Source organism: Phacochoerus africanus, chromosome 5 (genome assembly GCF_016906955.1).
Source record: "Phacochoerus africanus isolate WHEZ1 chromosome 5, ROS_Pafr_v1, whole genome shotgun sequence".
Lineage (NCBI taxonomy): Eukaryota > Metazoa > Chordata > Mammalia > Artiodactyla > Suidae > Phacochoerus > Phacochoerus africanus.
Window position 1 is genome coordinate 75,539,918 of NC_062548.1, and position 19,297 is coordinate 75,559,214.

The window sequence follows — 19,297 nt, forward strand, 5'->3', positions numbered from 1 at the left end:
ATGGATCGAACCCACAACCTCATGGTTCCTACTTGGATTCGTTAACCACTGAGCCACGACAGGAACTCCCCGACACCGAGCCCTTCTAACATTTCAATCTCTGTGGCTCCAGCAGCACTGATACTACTTGGCACTAATTCTGAGTGCTTTTCAGTTACTAAGAACAGTAAAAACCCTCGCGACACCTCGAGGGTGTGAGGCGTCCCAGAGGCAGTGGGGGGAGAGCTGGGCTGGGGTGGATCTAGTAGACTCTCTAGGTGCAGAATCCAGGCCCGGGATGGGGTGGGGAGGGGAAGGGCAGGGAAGGAGCAAAGGGCCAGCCCCCCCATCTCCTTCCCCCAGGGAGCTGAGGTCCCCCATCACAGTCACCCAGCGAGAGCACCAGACTCACTCTGCGGTAAGTCCTCCGCCCTGAAGACCTTCAGGCAGAAGTTCGCTCCACGGAGGGCCACGCCCGTCGGCCTGAGCAGGTTGCCTTCGATGTCCTCCTTGTCCTCAGAGGGGTCTTTCCTCTCAAGCTACAACACAACCAAATATGATTCCTTAACACGCTTTGGCGTACAGTGTTTTCCTTGCCTTTTCTGAGAGCTCCACCAACACACTTGTTAACCATCTGTCAGGCACTGCAAAAGAAAGACCGTGGTTTTTTTGCCATCACTTTACTGCGGTGTTTTGCATTTTGGCTGTGTATTCAAATATAATCATGTTGTGTTAATAAAAAAAAAATGGGGAGTTCCCATTGCGGCTCAGTGGGTTAAGGACCTGCCATTGTCTCTGTGAGGATGTAGGTTCCATCCCTGGGTTTGCTCAGTGGGTTAAGGATCTGGCCTTGCCACAACCTTCAGCATAGATAACAGGTGTGGCTCGGGTCTAGTGTTGCCATGGCTGTGGCGTAGGCTGCAGCTTCAGCTCCAATTCAACCCCTGGCCTCGGAACTTCCATATGCCACGGGTATGGCCACAAAAAGAAAAAAAATGGTGCATCTTGAAGAAAGGCAGATCTTGCCCTGCCACTTCCTAGTGTGTGACCTCTGGCAGGTTTCTTACTCTGAGACTCTGCTTCCTCGTTTGAACAGTGAGGACAATGACAATGACCTCATGGGCTGTGGGAGGATCGACTTCAATAACACGTAAATGCACATGGCACTGGCAGGCACTCAAGAACCGTAGTCTCTGTCCCACTCCACCCATTAAAAAATAGTGCAGAAGTGACAGAGGTCTAGGCCAGCCACTGTCTTCCATAACAGCTGTTCATTCACCCAGTAAGTATTCACTGGGTGACTACTAAGTGTCCAAAGCGTGCTGAGGGGCAAGGGCTGCAGCAGTGAACAGGTGGACTAGGGGCCTGCCCCCTTGGGGCTCGCCATCTCACAGAGAAGCAGACCTTTAAGCAAATGAATGTGACAGCATATGTTGAGTATTATGATTAAAACAATAATAAGAAAAATAACATTGATAGATTTTATACATTGTCATTTCATCCTGATAGCAAGACCCCGAAGCAGTGGGTCTCAAACCTGGCTGTACATTAGAAACTGGAGAATTGGTGTCTTCTGAGCACTGCCGGGCATCTCAACCAAAACATAGATTCGGGTTCAAAAAGTCTGGGGAGGAGCCCAAGACTCTACATTTTACCAAGTACCCAGGCCATGCCCATACTGCTGGTCCACAGATGATGCTCTGGGTGCAAGGCCCTAGAATATTCAGCTTTACAGATTTTTCACATGGGCTGGATGCCGAGCTGGTGGATTTAGAGAGAACAGAGCACGGAGGGCTCATAACTATATTGAGGGGAGAGAGGGAACAGGGCTGGTGGGCTCCAGCTGTGAGACTTGGATGATGGGATCCAAGCAAAGGCAGTAACTCAAGCATTGCAAGGCCTGACCTGCTGGTTTGAGGAACAGAAGCTCCAGATGCGGCACTTTGGCAAGTGGGGGTGCAGAGGGATGGGGAGAGGCCACGACCAGCATCAGGCCACGCCCAGCAGCCCACGCCTTGGAAAGCCGCCTGGACTAGCCTCCCTCAGGCCACACGTCGGAACCTGCCTTGGAATCTGCGCAGCAAAATTCTCCATCCCAGAATGCCTCATCTCACACAGTGTCCACCCAGGAATCAGTGCTGTGCTGATTTTTCCCAATTCACTTCTGAAGAAGACAACCATCTCCTCTGCTTTCAGTCACCATAACATGGTTACAACAAGCACTAACTGAGCACCTACTGAATACAACCTGTACTAGGTGAGAGGGGAGATAAAACAGTTCATACTTAACTATATTGTCCCTGACAGAGATGGTCACATAAACTAACCAAGCTAACAAAACCCAAGGTAGCAACTGAAAGGAAAGAGCAATACATTTCCCAGGCGGGCAAGGCAGGCTTCATGGGGGAAGCAGCACCTGAACTGGGGCATGAAGAATACACTGGCTTTTAGTAGGCACAGAGAGAGAAGGCATCCTGACAGGTGAAAAGGCAGGGAGATGGATGGAGGGGCATTCTAGAAAGGGTCACGCTGTCTGGTGTGGTCCCGGCACGGGGTCCGTGGAGGGATGTCTCAGCAAGTGGCACTCATGGCAAAATCAGATGGAGGCCAAATGTTCATGGGCCAGGAATGCCGTGCTAAGGACTTTGGACTTCATCCTGAAAGCAACTGGGAGATGGGGTGGGTCACTAGCAGTTTTTTAAGAAGAGACTCACAGGATTGTATCTGAGTTTAAAGAAATGATCTGTGGGAGTTCCCGTCGTGGCGCAGTGGTTTACGAATCCAACTAGGAACCATGAGGTTACGGGTTCGACCCCTGGCCTTGCTCAGTGGGTTAAGGATCCGGCGTTGCCTTAAGCTGTGGTGTAGGTTGCAGACACAGCTCGGATCCCGCGTCGCTATGGCTCTGGTGTAGGCTGGCAGCTACAGCTCCGATTCGACCCCTAGCCTGGGAACCTCCATATGACGCAGCAGTGGCCCAAGAAATGGCAAAAAGACAAAAAAAAATAAAAAGAAATGATCTGCGTGATACTGTGGGGCTAAGTGGAAGTACAGCAGCTGGACCTACATCTTCATTCACACAGAGGCCCCGGTAAGGCATGATGGGAGCCTGACCTCGGACTCTGGTCCTGGGATGGAAAAGAGGAAACCCATGCACTTGAGGTTGTCATGACAACAACACGGGCCAACTGTGTGCACATGGACTGCCAGGTTTGGATTGAGGGATCAGGAATGACGTTTGGGGGCCTGGCTTGGGGGACAAAGTGGGGATGAGTGCCCTTTCCCAAGATGTTACCTAACACGGGATGGGGAACAGGTGTGAGGAGTGGGCAGAGAATGACACTGGGTTTCCATGTCTGACATTAGAGGAGCCCAAGGGCTGAGGCTAATGTGCTTTGCTACAAGGTGACTAGAACTGGAGCTCCAAAGATCCAGGCTGGAGATCAGAGATTTGATTTAGGAACCCCCGGAAACTGTCTCCTCCATTGCGAGGGAAAAGAGGGTAGGCAGCAGAAGTTTATTGAGTCATGGAATTTGGAGCTTCCATTTTTTTAAAAAAAAAAAAAAAAAGGAAAAGAATAAGGGGAGTCACAAATGCTAGGGGAGGAGAGAGTTTCGAATTAAGATGTGGGTTCTAGGAGTTCCTGCTGTGGCACAAGGGGATCAATGGCATCTCTGCAGCACCAGGATGCAGGTTCAATGCCCTGCCTGGCTTGGATCTGGTCCCTGGCCCAGGAACTCCATATGCTGTGGGGTGGCCAAAAAAGAAAAAGAAAATAAAATACATTTTTTTTTAAAGATATGGGCTCTGGAATCAAACGCTGTGCATCAACAGAGCAGATAAATGAGAGAAGAGCTCTTAGGACCTGACAAGGGGTGATCCTTAAGAAGTGGATTCAAGGAAGGAGGCAGTGGAAGGAGCACTGAGAAGGTGAAGGAACACAGCCAGTAAAGGACTGGAGAAAAGAGACACATTTCAAGACTCTGGTGGCTCTGGAAGGAAGGGGAAAGCAGTTGGAGATAAGGGGTGGGGAGAAACAGTGAAGGCATGAGAGTTTTAAGATCAGGAGGGGCCTGGCAAAGACCAGAGGGCAGGAGCCAGAGAAGACTGGAAGAGCAGGCTGAGCAGGTGGAGGCAGGGAGGAGGAAGAGGGGTGCTGAGAACCGGGCTCCAGGCGTAGCTCTGCCTCTCTGAGGGGGGCTGGGGCTAGAGCTTTCCTATCAGGAAAGACCAGAAAATTTGGAAACAGCCACCATGGAGAATGGGATGAGGAGTAAAACCTCACCCAAGTGAAAGAAGAGGTTGACAGCACCTCCAGGTGACTTGTGCCACCAAAGCTGATTAAGGATCGGTGTGTGCTAGCAGATGCAAACTATTACGTTTGGAATGGATAAGCAATGGGAGCTCCCATGGTGGCAGAGCAGAAATGAATCCGACCAGGAACCATGAGGTGGCGGATTTGATCCCTGACCTCTCACTCGGTAGGTTAAGGATCCGGCATTGCCATGAGCTGTGGTGTAGGTTGCAGATGAGGCTTGGAACCCACATTGCTGTGGTTGTGATGTAGGCCGGCAGCTGTAGCTCCAATTCGACCCCTAGCCTGGGAACCTCCATATGCCCTGGGTGCAGCCCTAAAAAAAATTAAAAAAATAAAAAAAATAAAAACAAACAAAAACTAACTGGTGAAAACATCGTTAAAGTTCAAATATTCCATATTCTGGAAACTGAGTTGGAATAAAATGACAACTAACTGCAAAAAAAAAAAAAAGAGAGTAGGGTGGACAGTGTGTCGTGGGGTGGGGACACAAGGCATGGCAGCAAATCCCAGGGGCTAGTAAGCTCAGAGTGAGAGTGAGGCTCGGGGATGGAGTTCAGGCTGCAGGAGGGAGCAGATGGGGTCAGGGCTGTGACCTCAATGAGGAAGAACTGTCACCCAGCATGGGTGAAGGAGGGAAAGAGGTGGGAAGAAACTGGTAGAAGAGGGATTTCCAAGCTCAGGGTCTTAAAGGAAGTAAGATCAGATGTTGATGGCTCAGCAACAAGGATACATCAGACCTCGGAACAATGGCAAAGATGGGAATCTGCAAGCAAGGCCCTCCCTGCACCAGCTCCGCTGGTGCCATGGGTAGGCAACAGCCCAGAAGACCAGAAGAAGGGGAAATAACCCGTGACCTTCCCTGTGGCTTAGTAGGGTAAGGATTCGGCGTTGCCACTGCTGTGGTTCTGGTTACCGCTATGGCATGGGTTTGATCCCTGGCCTAGGAACTTCCATGTGCAGTGGAAGCAGCCCAAAAAAAAAGAAGAAGAAGAAGAAGAGGGTAGTTCTGAAGTTGGGAAGCTGCTGTGGGAAACCAAAAGGTGGCCCCTCCTCCCAACCCGAAGGGCTGGAGTCAAAAACAGGGGCTTCCTCTGAGCTGGTCTCAAGAAAAGTGGTTTCATCTGGAAAAAACAAGAGTCCAATTAATGGGAAGAGGAGGAAAGAGTGTTTTAGAAAAGGGTAATAGAATCAGAGATGCCACAGAGAAGGAACCAGAAGGCACAGTGTCTGCAGAGATGGGCTATAGAGGAACAGGGGATGAGACAGAGGGCAGGTGCCCTTGGCTGGCTGGTTCTCCTGGGCTCCATCACCCTGACAGCACCCTGGGGGGCCCCTCCCTAACCCTTTCCCCTGGGGCTTCCTGAGCCCTTGTCAGCAGCCAGCTCCTCATCCTTAACATCTTCACGGAACCTGCCTTCTGCCTCCATGATTGCATGTGGCTTCCCCTGGGGACTCCACCTCCCCAACCCTCCCCTGGAGACCCACCCCGCCTCTTGCATCTCCCCCCGTCCTGGTTCACCCTGCCTTGATGATTTCCACACCCGCCTCACCATTTGCCTATTTGATTTCCAATTCTCCTGTGAGAGAATCATCATCCACATGGACAAGTCCTTCACCAGCAGAGTCCCTTGTCCTCCACTCACAGCATCTTAACATAACCCCCCAGCAGCTGCTAGAGGGATGGCCGCATCTCACACCTCCAGCCACTCAGGACCAGTCCCCTTGGAAAACCTTGACCACTGACACCCTTCTCTCAAGGCAGCTTCCAATCCATTCACCTCTTCCAAACACCCTGTTCACATTGAGTGAGCCACCCAACACAGAGCTTGGCACACAGTAGGTGTTCAATAAATGTGAGCCCTTCCCTATTCTTTCTCCTCCTCCTCAGCTCTATGCCTGGTCCTCTTGCATCCTCTCTTCCAGGCTCCATCAGCTACCTCAGTTTTGCCTCAAACATGCCTGCCCCATCCACGCCTGGCGCCACCTCCATCCATCTGCCTGCCCCTCTTCTGCTTCTAGGCCACTGAGTTTTATGAGGCTCCACCACTGAGCCTCTACCCAAGGGTGGGTCCCCCTGTGTCTGCTCAGAAATCCTTCTGTCTTGTGGTAGGTAGGTAGATACATACATACATACATAGGTAGGCAGGTAGATACATATGTACATACAATGGAATATTAGCCATAAAAAGTGAAATAATGCCATTTGCAGCAATATGGATGGACCTCGAGATTATCATACTTAGTGAAGAAAGCCAAAGACAAACATCATATGATATCACCTGTATGTGGAATCTAAAAAAAAAAAAAAATTACACAAATGAACTTATTTACAAGACAGAAATAGACACAGAAAACAAACTTATGATTACCAAAGAGGAAAGGAGGGGAGGGATAAATTAGGAGCTTGGCATTTACATACACACATTATTATATATAAAAGAGATAAGCAACAAGGACCTACTGCAAAGCACAGAGAACTATGTTCAATAACTTGTAAAAATCTACAAGGGAAACGAATCTGAAGACCATATATATTAGCACAACATTATAAATCAACTATCCTTCAATAAAAATAAAAATTTCAAATTTAAAAAAATGTTAAATAAAAAAGGAAATCTGTCTGCCTATATCTAATCAACCCCTCTCTTCTCCCCACAACCACTTTCCAGATCTCGCTCTCTCCCCAAACTTAGAGATGGTGACACGTCCCCAACTCTGAACGGCTTTCTCATCCTTACCACCTCCAACCTATAACTTTACTTATTGACCGGAAAAGCTGATAATGATATATTCTTAGGTGATCAAATTCAAACTACAATATAAAGAGAATGACCTCATTTTTGCACAGGAAAGAAAAATACACGTATACCCTTCCGGGAGAAAATGCTAGAAGGTATTCATAACAGCTCTCTGGTAGAATTACGGGTGACTCCTTTCTTATTTGTACTTTCCACGTGTTTCACATTTCTCAACATCGCCATCTCATCATTATTCTTTTAAATCAGAAAAAAACTAAAGTTGGTGTTTGGTTTGTTCATGCGGAGCTGCTGTGGGGAACGAGGGAAGGTACTCACAGGGGCCTCGTCTCCAGGGCCCAGCACGCACAGGCTGGCTTTCAGGTAGCCTCTGGCCCCAGCAGAGAAGTCATCCGGGTCCGAGAGCAGCAGCCACTTCCTGAGATAGGCGTGTCCTAGGAGAGACCGCATCCTTGGTGATTGAGCATCGGAGGGACCCAAGGCAGCAGCCACATCTGGGAGCCTGGGGCGGACTCCGCTGTGAGAGGAGGGACACCCGCACACGGCGGAGGGACTCAAATTTTAGCATCAAAGGTACATGGAGTGTTCATCTGGGTCCACGTCAGAAATGTTAACAGAAACCCCTATCAGAGGCTGCCAAAGCCAGACCCCATCTTCCTCCCCCTCAGGAAGTGACCGGATCAGAGCAGAAACCGGGTGTAGAGAAATCCTAAGCTGTCCTCCAGATGTGCCGTTCTGACTGGGGTGACCTCAGTCTCCTGCAACCCTTGCATGCGGCCTTCCAGACTTAGCACCTTCGCTGGGCGGAGACCCACGTGAGGGTTTGATCGGCCTGGGGACCCGTTCCTCATTTCTGCAGCCTCACCTCCCAGATCAAACCCCATCTCTAAATACGAAAATCCCCAAGAAGGAAAGATGCGTGTCCCAAACGGGTGCCCCCACCGAGCCTGCGGAACCCGATTGCAAGGATCTGCCCCCGGGGAACGAGAGGCCGACTCACGGGGTTCCCGGTAGATGCTGCCCACGTCCATCTGAAATCAAACAGAAAGCACACGTCACACGCCTGCCCCAGGGTGTTAAATAAAGTATGATGTATGACATCATGTTTTGAAGAGCATTTGGAGATGTGGGGAAGTGGTTATCATCTGACGTTGCATGGAAAGCAAGTGGAATACATTTTGATGGAAGTTTGGTAAAGTATATCTACACATAGAAAAAAACAGAGCGAAGAAAACACACAGAATGGTAACTATACTATCTCTAGCTGGTAGTTTTGGGTGTTTTTTTATTTTATTTTTATCCTTTCCTATATTTTATTATTTTCTTATTTCTTTCTTTATTTTCTTTTTACAGCCGCACCCGCCGGCATATGGAGGGTCCCAGGCGAGGGGTCCAGTCGGAGCTGTACGTGCCGGCCTGCACCACAGCCGCAGCAACGCCAGATCCGAGCGGCATCTGCGACTTGCACCACAGCTCAGGGCAACACCGGATCCTTAACCCACTGATCGAGGCCAGGGATCAAACCTGCCACCTCACGGTTCCCAGTCGGATTCGTTTCGGCTTTGCTATGAGGGGGAACTCCTATGTCGGGTTCTTAACTCCTATTTTATAGTTTTCTACAAAAATCACATATGAGTTGGATGTGGGTGGTAGGGGAGGTGAGGCATGGGAGGGATGCAGGATACTTTCCACTCAATTTTGCTATGAACCTAAAATTGCTCTTAAAAATACCAGTTCTTTTTAAATTATGGATTTGTTTTTATGATTATTAAAAGGTACCTCTGGGTTCTCAGAATAATATTAGAGACTAAAAACATAAGATCCCATTTGTTATAGGATGACTCAAGCTCAAGCCTATTCTTCAAAAAAAAAAAAAATGTTTCTCTGGAAAAAAAAAAAAATAGACTCTGGCTTCTATCTTGTGACTACTTCCTAGAGAAGGGGCCATAATTTGTTTTGCCAGCAGGAGGAGGGTGACATAAACCTGTGCCTGCCCTTTCCATGTGATAAATGTTTGAAGATTCAAAATGAGAAAATCAAGAAGAATGACGTTAAAACAGCATTTGTGAAGGTCTCTGTTACTAGCTGCCTTTACTCTGTGTCATCCTCTGTCCTCAGTTCAAGGTCCTCCTTAGTGGACTGTTCACCTCTGCACGTCTGGGACAAATGAGGGGGTAGGCTCCCCCTCTCTGCACTGCCCCCCACCTGATCACCCTGGACGCCACATCTGGATTCCACTCCCAACCCAGGGGCACTCGGGGCACAGAGCGCTGGCAACGTGCTGGCCCGAGATGGTCAGAATTAGGAGGAGGGCTGCCTAAACTCAGGTCTCACGCTGCCCTCCCAAGATGCAAAGACAAAAGCAAATTAAAAATAAATAAGAAGCTAGAGTTCCTGTTGTGGCTCATTGGGTTAAGAACCCAACGTAGGCGTTCCCATTGTGGCTCAGTGGTAACAAACCCAACTAGTATCCCTGAGAACACAGGTTCAATCCCTGGCCTCACTCAGTGGATTAACAATTTGGCATTGCTGTGAGCTGTGGTATTGGATCCCACATCGCTGTGGCTATGGCTGTGGCAGACACCGGCAGCTGCAGCTCTGATTTGACCCCTAGCCACAGATGTGGCCGTAAAAAAAGAAGAAAAAACAAAAAACAAAAGAAAAATAAGCTGACTTCCCCCTGTTAGAAACAAGGGAAAAGATGCCCCTCTCCTCTCTGTCAGAACATTTTTCTTAGAAAACTTGTCAATGTCAGGACTTTCTCAATCTCTCTGAAGTGAAACCAAATAAGCCTTTCATCAGCTTTATGCCCCAGGAGTGTCCTTCTCAAGGCTCTCCCATCTCTGAGAAGGAAAGGGCCTACCTTAACCAAATTGGGAAAACGACCTCCTATCATAAAAATGCAAGCTTGGAGTTCCCGTCATGGCACAGTGGTTAACGAATCCGACTAGGAACCATGAGGTTGCGGATTCGATCCCTGCCCTTGCTCAGTGGGTTAACAATCCAGCGTTGCCGTGAACTGTGGTGTAGGTTGCAGACGCGGCTCGGATCCTGCATTGCTGTGGCTGTGGCATAGGACCCCCAGCCTGGGAACCTCCATATGCCATGGGTACAGCCCTAAAAAGCAAAATAAATAAATACATACATACATACATATAAATAAGAACGCAAGCTTGTTTTCTGTTTCTCTTGTGGATAAAATCAATAAACAAATACAAATGGTTGCCCCAAAAACCAGGTAAAATTAGGATGACCTAGGTGTGACCAAGGATGCTGTTTAGTCCACTAACTTGGGCACTAGTTATTATTTATCTTGAGAACATGTATGGAATAGGTTGTGTCTACCACTAACTTGGGCACTAGTTATTAGTCTTGAGAACATGTATGGAAGGGCTTGTGTCTGCTTCGCTCTATACCAGGTTTCATTCTGTCTTTGCAGCCAGATGGCTTGTGCTATGCATTATATTCTGGCTTAATGCTTACTCAGGAGCAAAAGTGCTTTCTTCTCTATAAGTGGAAAGGATTTCTGGGTTAGGAGATCTTGTTTTGTTTTCTTCATTGTATTTCCCCGACACAGACCAAGACAGACAGGCTCTCTGGAATGCCAACCCTGCCCATCAGCCAGAACCTGCACTAAAGTGGACAGACGAACACTGATGGCTGTCAAAGAAAATAAACCATTACCCGGAACTCCCCGATGAGAGCGTCTGTCCTGAGGGAACGGGAGTCCACCACCTGCAAGATAAATTCAAAGTCTCATTCACAAGGAACTGTTGGCCCAGACAGGGCCCTGCCCAACTGCGCTTCCCTCCCAGATAATGAGAGAACCCGCACTCCGACAGCACCTGCTCTACTCCAGATCCTGCTCCAAGCAAGGTTTCACCCTCACCTAAAACCCACAAGTAGGTGCTATTATTACACCATTCTATAGACGAAGAAACTGAGGCACAAAGCCATCACTTGTATGGAGTCACACCACCCCTACGTGGCATGGGCAGGACTGGAATTCAACCCGTTTGGTTCCAGAGCCCACACTTTTAACTACAAACTTTCAGAGGAAAGGAGGGAAGAGCTGAGGTCCAGAGTAAGGGAATCTTGGCCTGAATCAGGCACATAGACAAACACAATAAGATGTAAATCAAAGGTCCGTGGAGTACCCGTCGTGGCACAACAGGAACAAATCCGACTAAGAAGCATGAAGTTTCGGGTTCAATCCCTGGCCTTGCTCAGTGGCTTCAGGATCCGGCGTTGCCATGAGATGTGGTGTAGGTCGCAGACGCGGCTCAGATCCTGCGTTGCTGTGGCTCTGGCATAGGCCGGCAGCTACAGCTCCAATTAGACCCCTAGCCTGGGAACCTCCATATGCCCCGGGTGCAGCCCTAAAAAGCCAAAACAAAAACAAAGACAAAAGCAAAGGTCCACAGCAAGACTGAGTTCAGGACGCTGGCCTGAGCAGTGGGGACCCCACTTGGCTAACACCCGAATCCAAGCTCTGAAAGCATTCCTGGGACCAGGTGGGTGAGGCTGGGAGCTGCTCCCCGTCACTCCAGCACTCTTCTAGGCTTCACACACACACACACACACACACACACACATACACTCACACACGCACACATACACAGAGCCCACAGAGGGCCTTCGGCGGCTGCCACGTACCGTGATGAAGATGGGCTCATTAAACAGCTCCGCAGGAGAGTCAAACACATTGAAGAAAAGAGTCTGTTGGTTCAGGATAAAAAGGGGAACAAGTGACATCCCACTGAGCACAGGCCGGGAGAGGGCCAGCTACCACCCAGCTCCCAGATCCGGTCCACACAGCAAGCGGACAGTGGGCTCAGCCAGCACTAGGGTTTGGGGATTTGACCTCACAGAGGTGGTCCCCTCAGGGCCAGGGTGGGTGGCCAGCCCCACGGGATGACGGGGATGTGGAGCGGGGGAGCCTGAGGCAGGAGGACAAGCAGAAGCCCTCTCTCCAGTTCCTCAGATGCCCTATTCAGGACCTGGCCAGCTCTCCACCCCACACTAGCGCCACGTGCAAACATTGGAGGGATGGCCAGGCAGCTGTTGTGAGCTCCCAATTTGGAAGGCCCATCAGGGTCCTGGCCCTAACCCGGGGTCTCCCACCTCATTGAAGAGGGGGCTGTTTCCCTTGTGGATCCGAGTCCGCTTGGTCTGCCCGGCAGCGGTGACCTTGACCACAGGCTTGATGTTCACCCCTGGCAGCTGGCGTCCCTCGATCACCTGGACCCTGATCTGAAAGCCAGGAGGGGCATGAGCAGGAGGAGGGGGGAGCAGTCAGGCACCCACCCCCCACCTGAGAGAGTCAGAAACCTCAAGGACCACCCTCACTGCCAGATATTAAAGAGGAAGTGGGGAGTTCCCTCTGTGGCGTGGTGAGTTAAGGACCTGGTGTGCCACAGCCGCAGGCGTAGTTCCATGGCCTGGGAATTTCCATATGCCATGGGTGTGGCCAATAAATAAATAAGTAAAAAGGAATTAGGAAAAACTTTGTAATAACAATATTTTCCTTGCATCTGTAAAATCCCATGGTTCCGCAAAAGAACTGTCAGGCTGCCAGCTTTAAATCCTGGTGCTAGGCTGAGGATCCAGCCCCCAGTCAGTTCATGCACAAGCCTCACTTCAAACCCCTTGATGCTGACATTATTGAGGGGCCTGAATATTCTTCACTGACAGTTCCCTCAGGGGTCAAAGTTACATAGTGACGTCACCCCACTTTACTATTATATAGTATAAGATGCAAGACAGAAGGTCTCACGTTCTGAGAAATGAGTTTTCTTCATTGAACTTCAAGTAGATGAAGTTTTCAAGAGCATCCATGCTTCCACATTTAGGCCAAATATTTTTAAATATTAAATTTTAAAATATCACAACTTTCACGAGAAGTTCCCATGTGGCTCAGTGGTTAATGAATCCAAGTAGGAACCATGAGGTTGCGGGTTTGATCACTGGCCTCACTCAGTTGGGTTAAGGATCCGGTGTTGCCGTGAGCTGTGGTGTAGGTTGCAGATGCGGCTCAGATCCCTCGTTGCTGTGGCTCTGGCGTAGGCTGGCAGGTACAGCTCCGATTCGACCCCTAGCCTGGGAACTTCCATATGCCACAGGAGCGGCCCTAGAAAAGGAAAAAAAAAAATTTTTTTCATGAAAAAATAAGGTGTTTACTGGTTCTAATTTCTAATCAGTAGTTACTGCTTTATTAATCAAATTTTTCTAATAGCATGCTATAGAAGAATACATCATCAATAGCAATGGGAAGGGGGTATGAGTAATTTTTTTATTCTCTTCATTGTAGTTTTTCCCAAGTTTTCTACCAAAAAAACAAGTATTAATTTTCTAAGGAGAAAAAAATAAGAACACGTCTTTGTGAATAATAACAAAAATAATAGAATTTTGTCTCTTAGGCAAACATAGTAGTTATAACTAGAACTTTTGTTTAAATTACCACAATTTGAAACTGAAATATATTTTTATAATTCACAGCATTTAATAAATGAATGTTTCCTGTTTTTAATTTTAACTAGTTCTGAAGAGTTAAATATCACTAAATGCAACGATGTCGAAATAGAAATTTCTGTAGAAAAGAAAAAGAGTAAACAAAGGCCCCAATTCAAAGGCAAATCACATGGGATAGATTTTTGGATAAGAATATGTCAAAGGGTTAATGTTAATTGCTCTAGTCTGTGAAGAGCTTGAACAAATTCAAATTGTACATGACTTTCAGGAAAACCATGGCTCTACGTAAGAAAAGGGATAGAGGCAGATAAAAAGATGTAGGCAGAGCTTCTCAGATCTGGGGATCTTGTTCAGATGCAGATTCTGATTCAGTGGGTCGGAGGTGGGCCTAAGATCCTGCCTTTCTACCATGCTCCTGGGTGACGCCCATGCTGCTGGTCCAAGGAGCACACTCTGAGCAGCACAGCTCTGGCTGGCTAGGTGAACTCTGGCTGGGAAAACAGGCAACAGCTACAGGGATGCTGACTCAGCGGTGACCCCTCCCTCACCCCGGTTTTTTAAGTGCAAAACCACAGGCTGGGCAGAGGCTTTTTCTAGAGGCCCCAAGGCATGGACTCCCTGTCTAGCATTTGCCCAGGATCCAGAGAAACCAGACACCCACCCAGGACTGCCCTTAAGGACCTTCCCGTGGTTGGACAGACGGGTGGGCACTGACTCAACAGCAGTGGCTGCTGCCTGAAGGAAGGGACCCCGGTCACCTGGAAGTCCTGAGGTTTGTCCGACAGCGGCTTTCTGGGCGCGGGCGTGCTTCTCCTCCTTCTCCCCCCTGGTCGGTGAGGGGGAGGATGGGAAGGTGGCTTCTTTGGGGTGATGGGGGCCCCTGGACCCGGAGTTCTGCTCTGGTCCAGGAATGGCTCGGCCTCGTCTCCCGTCAGCCCCTGGTCCTCCGTGTCCTCCTCTCCTCCTGTGTCTGGAGGAGCGTGTGCTGATGAGGTTCGGTCCCTCCGGCCCAGCCCCGGGGTTCAGCCCAGCTCATGGGGAATCCGAAGGCCCAGCACCCACCTCCCCTGCCCGTCTCTTTCCCCACCCGTCAGCCCGGATGGATGCGGAGGATGAAGAGGAGCTTCCAACAGCTGAAACGTGAGGGTGATCAGTCCAGTTAGTCAACAGGAAGGAAAGAGAATGGCCCCAGCCCTCCCCACCGTGTCCTGCCGGATGAGCCCTGTGGCCACCTCGTCAGTCCCTCGGGAGGTCAGCACAAGAGTCAGTTATGGGTGGAAGGATTGGGACAGCCCAGCCTGCATCTCACCCGTGGGGGCCAGCCACTTCTTTCCAGAGTATCTCGTGTCCACGGTGCTGTCACTGAGCAGGGACCAAGTCTCGGCCCGGCTCTGTCCCCCACCTGGCACATGGACAGGGCACAGCCCCAGGAGGGGATGAGGGAGCTGATGAGGGAAGCCAACCTAGGGCCCCCTCATCCCACCTGCTGTCCCCACCTGCCCCAGCTGGGCACGAAGCTCACAAACAGATGTCATATCTGTCCGTCTGGGCAGAACTGGGAACTGGTGACCACTAGGAGCCGGAACCTAACTCTGTCAGACCCATCTCAAAAGTCATCCCAGAACATTTGGGTCCCCCAGCCTCGGTCACCAGGAGCACCCCTTATTCCCCAATCAACCCCAATTCAGAGAGATCTTCCCACCTCCAGGCTCAGTGCCAAGTCTCAACAAGAGCGCCTCACTTCGCCCCCGTCACAGGAGCCCCACCCTCAGGACAGGCTCAGGGCCACCTGAGACGGGCTGCATGTTTAATGCTGGCTTTGCCTCTAGCTTCCATCACCATGATGGAAACTCTAGAATCCTTCCCATGGGCAAGTCCCCACCTGGCTCCGCTGTGTAGCTTCCTGCCCACCCAGCAGGCTGGACTTCCTGGCCCAGCCGGCCACCCTGGGCTGGGCCCTCCCTTCACAGGGAGAGGTAATTAGAGAACCGAGGAGACCCTGAGATGCAGCCAAGTCAGTCTGCTCACTTCTCAAATAATAACCTGTAGGCCCAGGAGTTCCCGTCGTGGCGCAGTGGTTAACGAATCCGACTAGGAACCATGAGCTTGCGGATTCGATCCTTGGCCTTGCTCAATGGGTTAAGGATTCGGCGTTGGGGTGAGCTGTGGTGTAGGTTGCAGATGCGGCTCGGATCCCGTGTTGCTGTGGCTCTGGCGTAGGGCAGCTTCTACAGCTCCAATTCAACCCCTAGCCTGGGAACCTCCATATGCCACGGGAACAGCCCAAGAAATGGCAAAAAGACCAAAAAAATAAAAATAAAAATAAATAAATAAACTGTAGGCCCAGAGATGGAGGGACTGGCCCCAAGTCCCACAGCGACTTGGTGCCAATGGCAAGACTGGAATTCGTGTCCCCTGACTTCAGCCAGTCCAGACCCTTTTCAGGGAAAATCCAGCTCTTTCATCGCATGCCATCACTAAACGCTGACGAAGGGCCAGGGCAGAGAAGCATTTAGCTCAGCTCCGGTTGGGGGTGGGGGAGGCCTTGGGCACCACCTAGGATGGACCCCATCCCAGTACAGGCCCACCCTCTAAAGCTCCCACCTCTCCAGAGCTGCAGAGGACCGGACACCAGTCCCCCCGCAGCCCCTTCCCTGAATAGCTGGTGCCCAGAGGGCATCCTCACACTAACCCTCGTGGCCCCCAAGAAGCATGCCTCCTGCCCCCTTTTTTGCAAAGCAGAAGTCAACCCTCAAGACTCCCCATTCACCAGGTCCCCTCTTCTCCAGGCCTGGGCAGCCTACGACCTTGGGAAGGGATCCCATCCCAGCCCCAGAAGGGACCACTTCCCCAGGGCCCTGCCAGGGCGAGAATGGGCTCCTCACCAGCCACCATATCCATGTCGGGCAGAGTCGGGGAGGGTTCCAGAGGTGTAGCTGGTGGGAACACAGGCACAGCTCCAGGAAGTGGCGTGTAGGACACCTGCAGGACCAGCGAGGCCTGGAGGAGAGGGCAGCAGGTTAGTTGGCCTCTGACCCCCGCCCTCTGAATCCTGCCTGATCCTTTCATCCCTTGACTAAGGAAGGGGTCTGTGTCGCAGGAGGCTGAAGCAAAGCCTCCCAACCCCAGGGGCGCATCAGCATAGTCAGGTGGAGAAGAGCACCGATCTGGAGTCAAGGTCTGCATGCAGAAGCTGGGCGACTTTGGCAAGATCCGTAACCACGCTGTGCCTCGGTTTCCTCATCTGTAAGGTGGGCACGGCGATGGCAAGAACACCTTCTTCATAGGGTCAACTGAGGATTAAACTAGTTGACAGAGTTCATAGCAAGCTTCTAGAGATAAATCAGTGATTGAATACTTGCCTGCAGGATTTTTCAACTCTCAGCCTAGGCCCATCTTCAGGAAAAAGCCCCCTTGGCCACTCTGGCCCCCCCCACCTTGTCTCACTGCAGACAGCTCAGCCTTGCTCTGTCCAGACCTGGTTGGCACTGAGAGGGTTTCAGGGTGAGGCTCACCTTTCTGAGTCTTCTTCCCTCCCAGAAGCACCCCCATCCCCCACGTCACCCCCAGATGCTCTGCCTTGACCAGCGAAAAGAGAGTGACCCATCACAGGGACGGGGAAGGCTGCCTTGTGCTCCCAGTGCACCGTGCCCCCTAGGAGACTGGCACTGTTCAAAGGGGCACCTTCACCAGAAGAAGAAGAAAGAGCTCAAGGTCCTGGATGTATCCAGCTCTGGAGCTTGACCCCCCCAGGCCAGGGCAGGGGCCACAGCAGCCAGGCTAAAGGAAGGGCAGAGCTGCCAGGGCCTGTGTCTGGAAGGGGAGTTCAGAACACTAAGGAAGGAGTCTGGAGCCAGGTCCCCATCCCAGGAGACCTAAGAGGAGGCCCAGGAAGGCAATGAGCAATGAGACCCTTTTAAGTCCCAGGTACTGGGCATTGTCTGAACATCCATGTAGGTTCCTGAACCACCACCAGGTGTCGCCACTTGAGCAGGCAGCGCACTGCACCCTAAGCTCTAGCTAGAGAACAGCCAACTTCCCTAAGGGCCACAGATTCCCAGACCCACCCACGACCACACCCATCTCCCTGAGACTCCAATTCAGGTGTCTGGTAGCTATATTTTCCTTTATTTCTTCGAAAGGTTCTTTGAAGCAGTCACTAATTACAGGGCTAGGCCATGGAAGGTAGAAGATAACCCTGGAACATCTTTTTGTGCCAGAAACAAGGAAATACTCAAAGAAAGATAGAAACAAGTTCAAAGGGCAGGGAAGCCTACTTGCAAGGGTTCCCACTAGACAAATCTGGGGCAATTTAAACATGAAAATAAATAATTACAGTAACAGATTAAACCGTTGAGTAAAACAGGAAGACGTGAATCCGTAAAGAACTAAATGAATAAACAGGACAGAGGAAGACCTTCCTTACAGTGTAATGCATGCTGATTAACGCAGGAAAAATTAATAATTGATTTAAGACGTCACCATTTAACAACCATCAAAACAATAATTAATCCGGAGTTACCGTCATGGCTCAGTGGTTAACAAATCCGACTAGGAACCATGAGGTTGCAGGTTCAATCCATGGCCTCGCTCAGTGGGTTAAGGATCTGGCGTTGCTGTGAGCTGTGGTGTAGGTCACAGACACAGGTCGGATCTGGCGTTACTGTGGCTCTGGTGTAGGCTGGTGGCTACAGCTCCAATTAGACCCCTAGCCTGGGAACCTCCATATGCCGCACGTGTGGCTCTTAAAAGACACAAAGTAACAATGATAATAATAATAAAATAAAACAATCATTAATCCAACCAAGAAACAACAATGGATATTAAGCTTTCTGGGTAAAAGTTGGATGAGGAACAAAGTATTTACAGAGTCACAAAGTACCTTCCCCCTAAGATTCTTACTTATTAGAAAGGGGAATGGATTTGTATATTGGTGGAGGACCCAGCAAATGCCAGCAAATCCAATGATCCACGTTAATCACACAGGAACGAAAAAAAATCGGGCCACCCCAGGACCCAAGGGGACAGCACTGCACCACTGTGTTCTGTTCCTGCTAAAAGGGAACAATCTAAATCTCATCACAAGGAAACATCAGGCAAACCCACACTGGGGACATTCTACAAGACAACTGGCCTGGGCTCCCCAGCGTGTCAAGGTCACAGGGTTGTAACAGTCAAAGGCAGACTGAGGAATTCTCCCAGAGACGAACTAAAAACACAACTAAAAAAACAACACGTGGGATCCTTTTGTTATAAAGGGCACCACTGATAAAACTGAGTGAGTGTCAGTAGGTTCAAAGGGCACCATTGATAAAACCAGTGAGGGTCTGTAGGTTCAAAGGCAGTGCTGTGTTCAACAGGAATTTCCTCCTTCGGAAGGTTGTGTTGTGATTATGTGGGAGAAAGTCCTTGATTGGAGAAAATACACACTCAATTCTGGGTGTTGGGTCAGGAGATTGGCAACGTGGAATCGAATGGTTTAGGACAAAATATGCTTTAAATCACTCTGGCAGTTTTTGCTGAATCAGAGATTATTTTCGAACAGAAGGTTTTAAAAAATCTGAGAAATCTGCTTCTCTATAATGGCAGGAATCTCCCCCAGCAGAGACAGAAAAAGCCCCCCTGACCCTGGGACCAGATGCCCTTGAGGTGTACCACTTCCTGTTTCCTGGGGCTCACCCCCCCAGCCACCCTCCCCCACCACCCGGGGGCTCCTGGTCCACTATGTCTGTGCTCTGTGCAGAAGTGGAGCTGCAGGAGTGTAACTGCTCC

General features: G+C 50.1%; 1 protein-coding gene across 16 annotated transcripts in view; it reads right to left on the reverse strand.

Annotated features, from left to right (window-relative positions):
* Positions 1–19,297, reverse strand: part of DYSF (dysferlin) — a 228,349-nt gene that overhangs the window by 158,263 nt on the left and 50,789 nt on the right. For 8 of the 16 annotated variants that reach the window (XM_047781803.1, XM_047781796.1, XM_047781799.1 and 5 more), the window contains exons 5-13: positions 16,411–16,525; positions 14,835–14,927; positions 14,284–14,495; positions 12,179–12,307; positions 11,711–11,773; positions 10,739–10,789; positions 8,055–8,085; positions 7,373–7,488; positions 392–518 (exon numbers count right to left, since the gene is read on the reverse strand). In XM_047781803.1, the coding sequence (XP_047637759.1) occupies positions 392–518; positions 7,373–7,488; positions 8,055–8,085; positions 10,739–10,789; positions 11,711–11,773; positions 12,179–12,307; positions 14,284–14,495; positions 14,835–14,927; positions 16,411–16,525 (937 nt within the window). The remainder of the gene's footprint in view (positions 1–391; positions 519–7,372; positions 7,489–8,054; positions 8,086–10,738; positions 10,790–11,710; positions 11,774–12,178; positions 12,308–14,283; positions 14,496–14,834; positions 14,928–16,410; positions 16,526–19,297) is intronic. The other 8 variants (XM_047781810.1, XM_047781805.1, XM_047781807.1 and 5 more) reach the window with 1 other exon arrangement.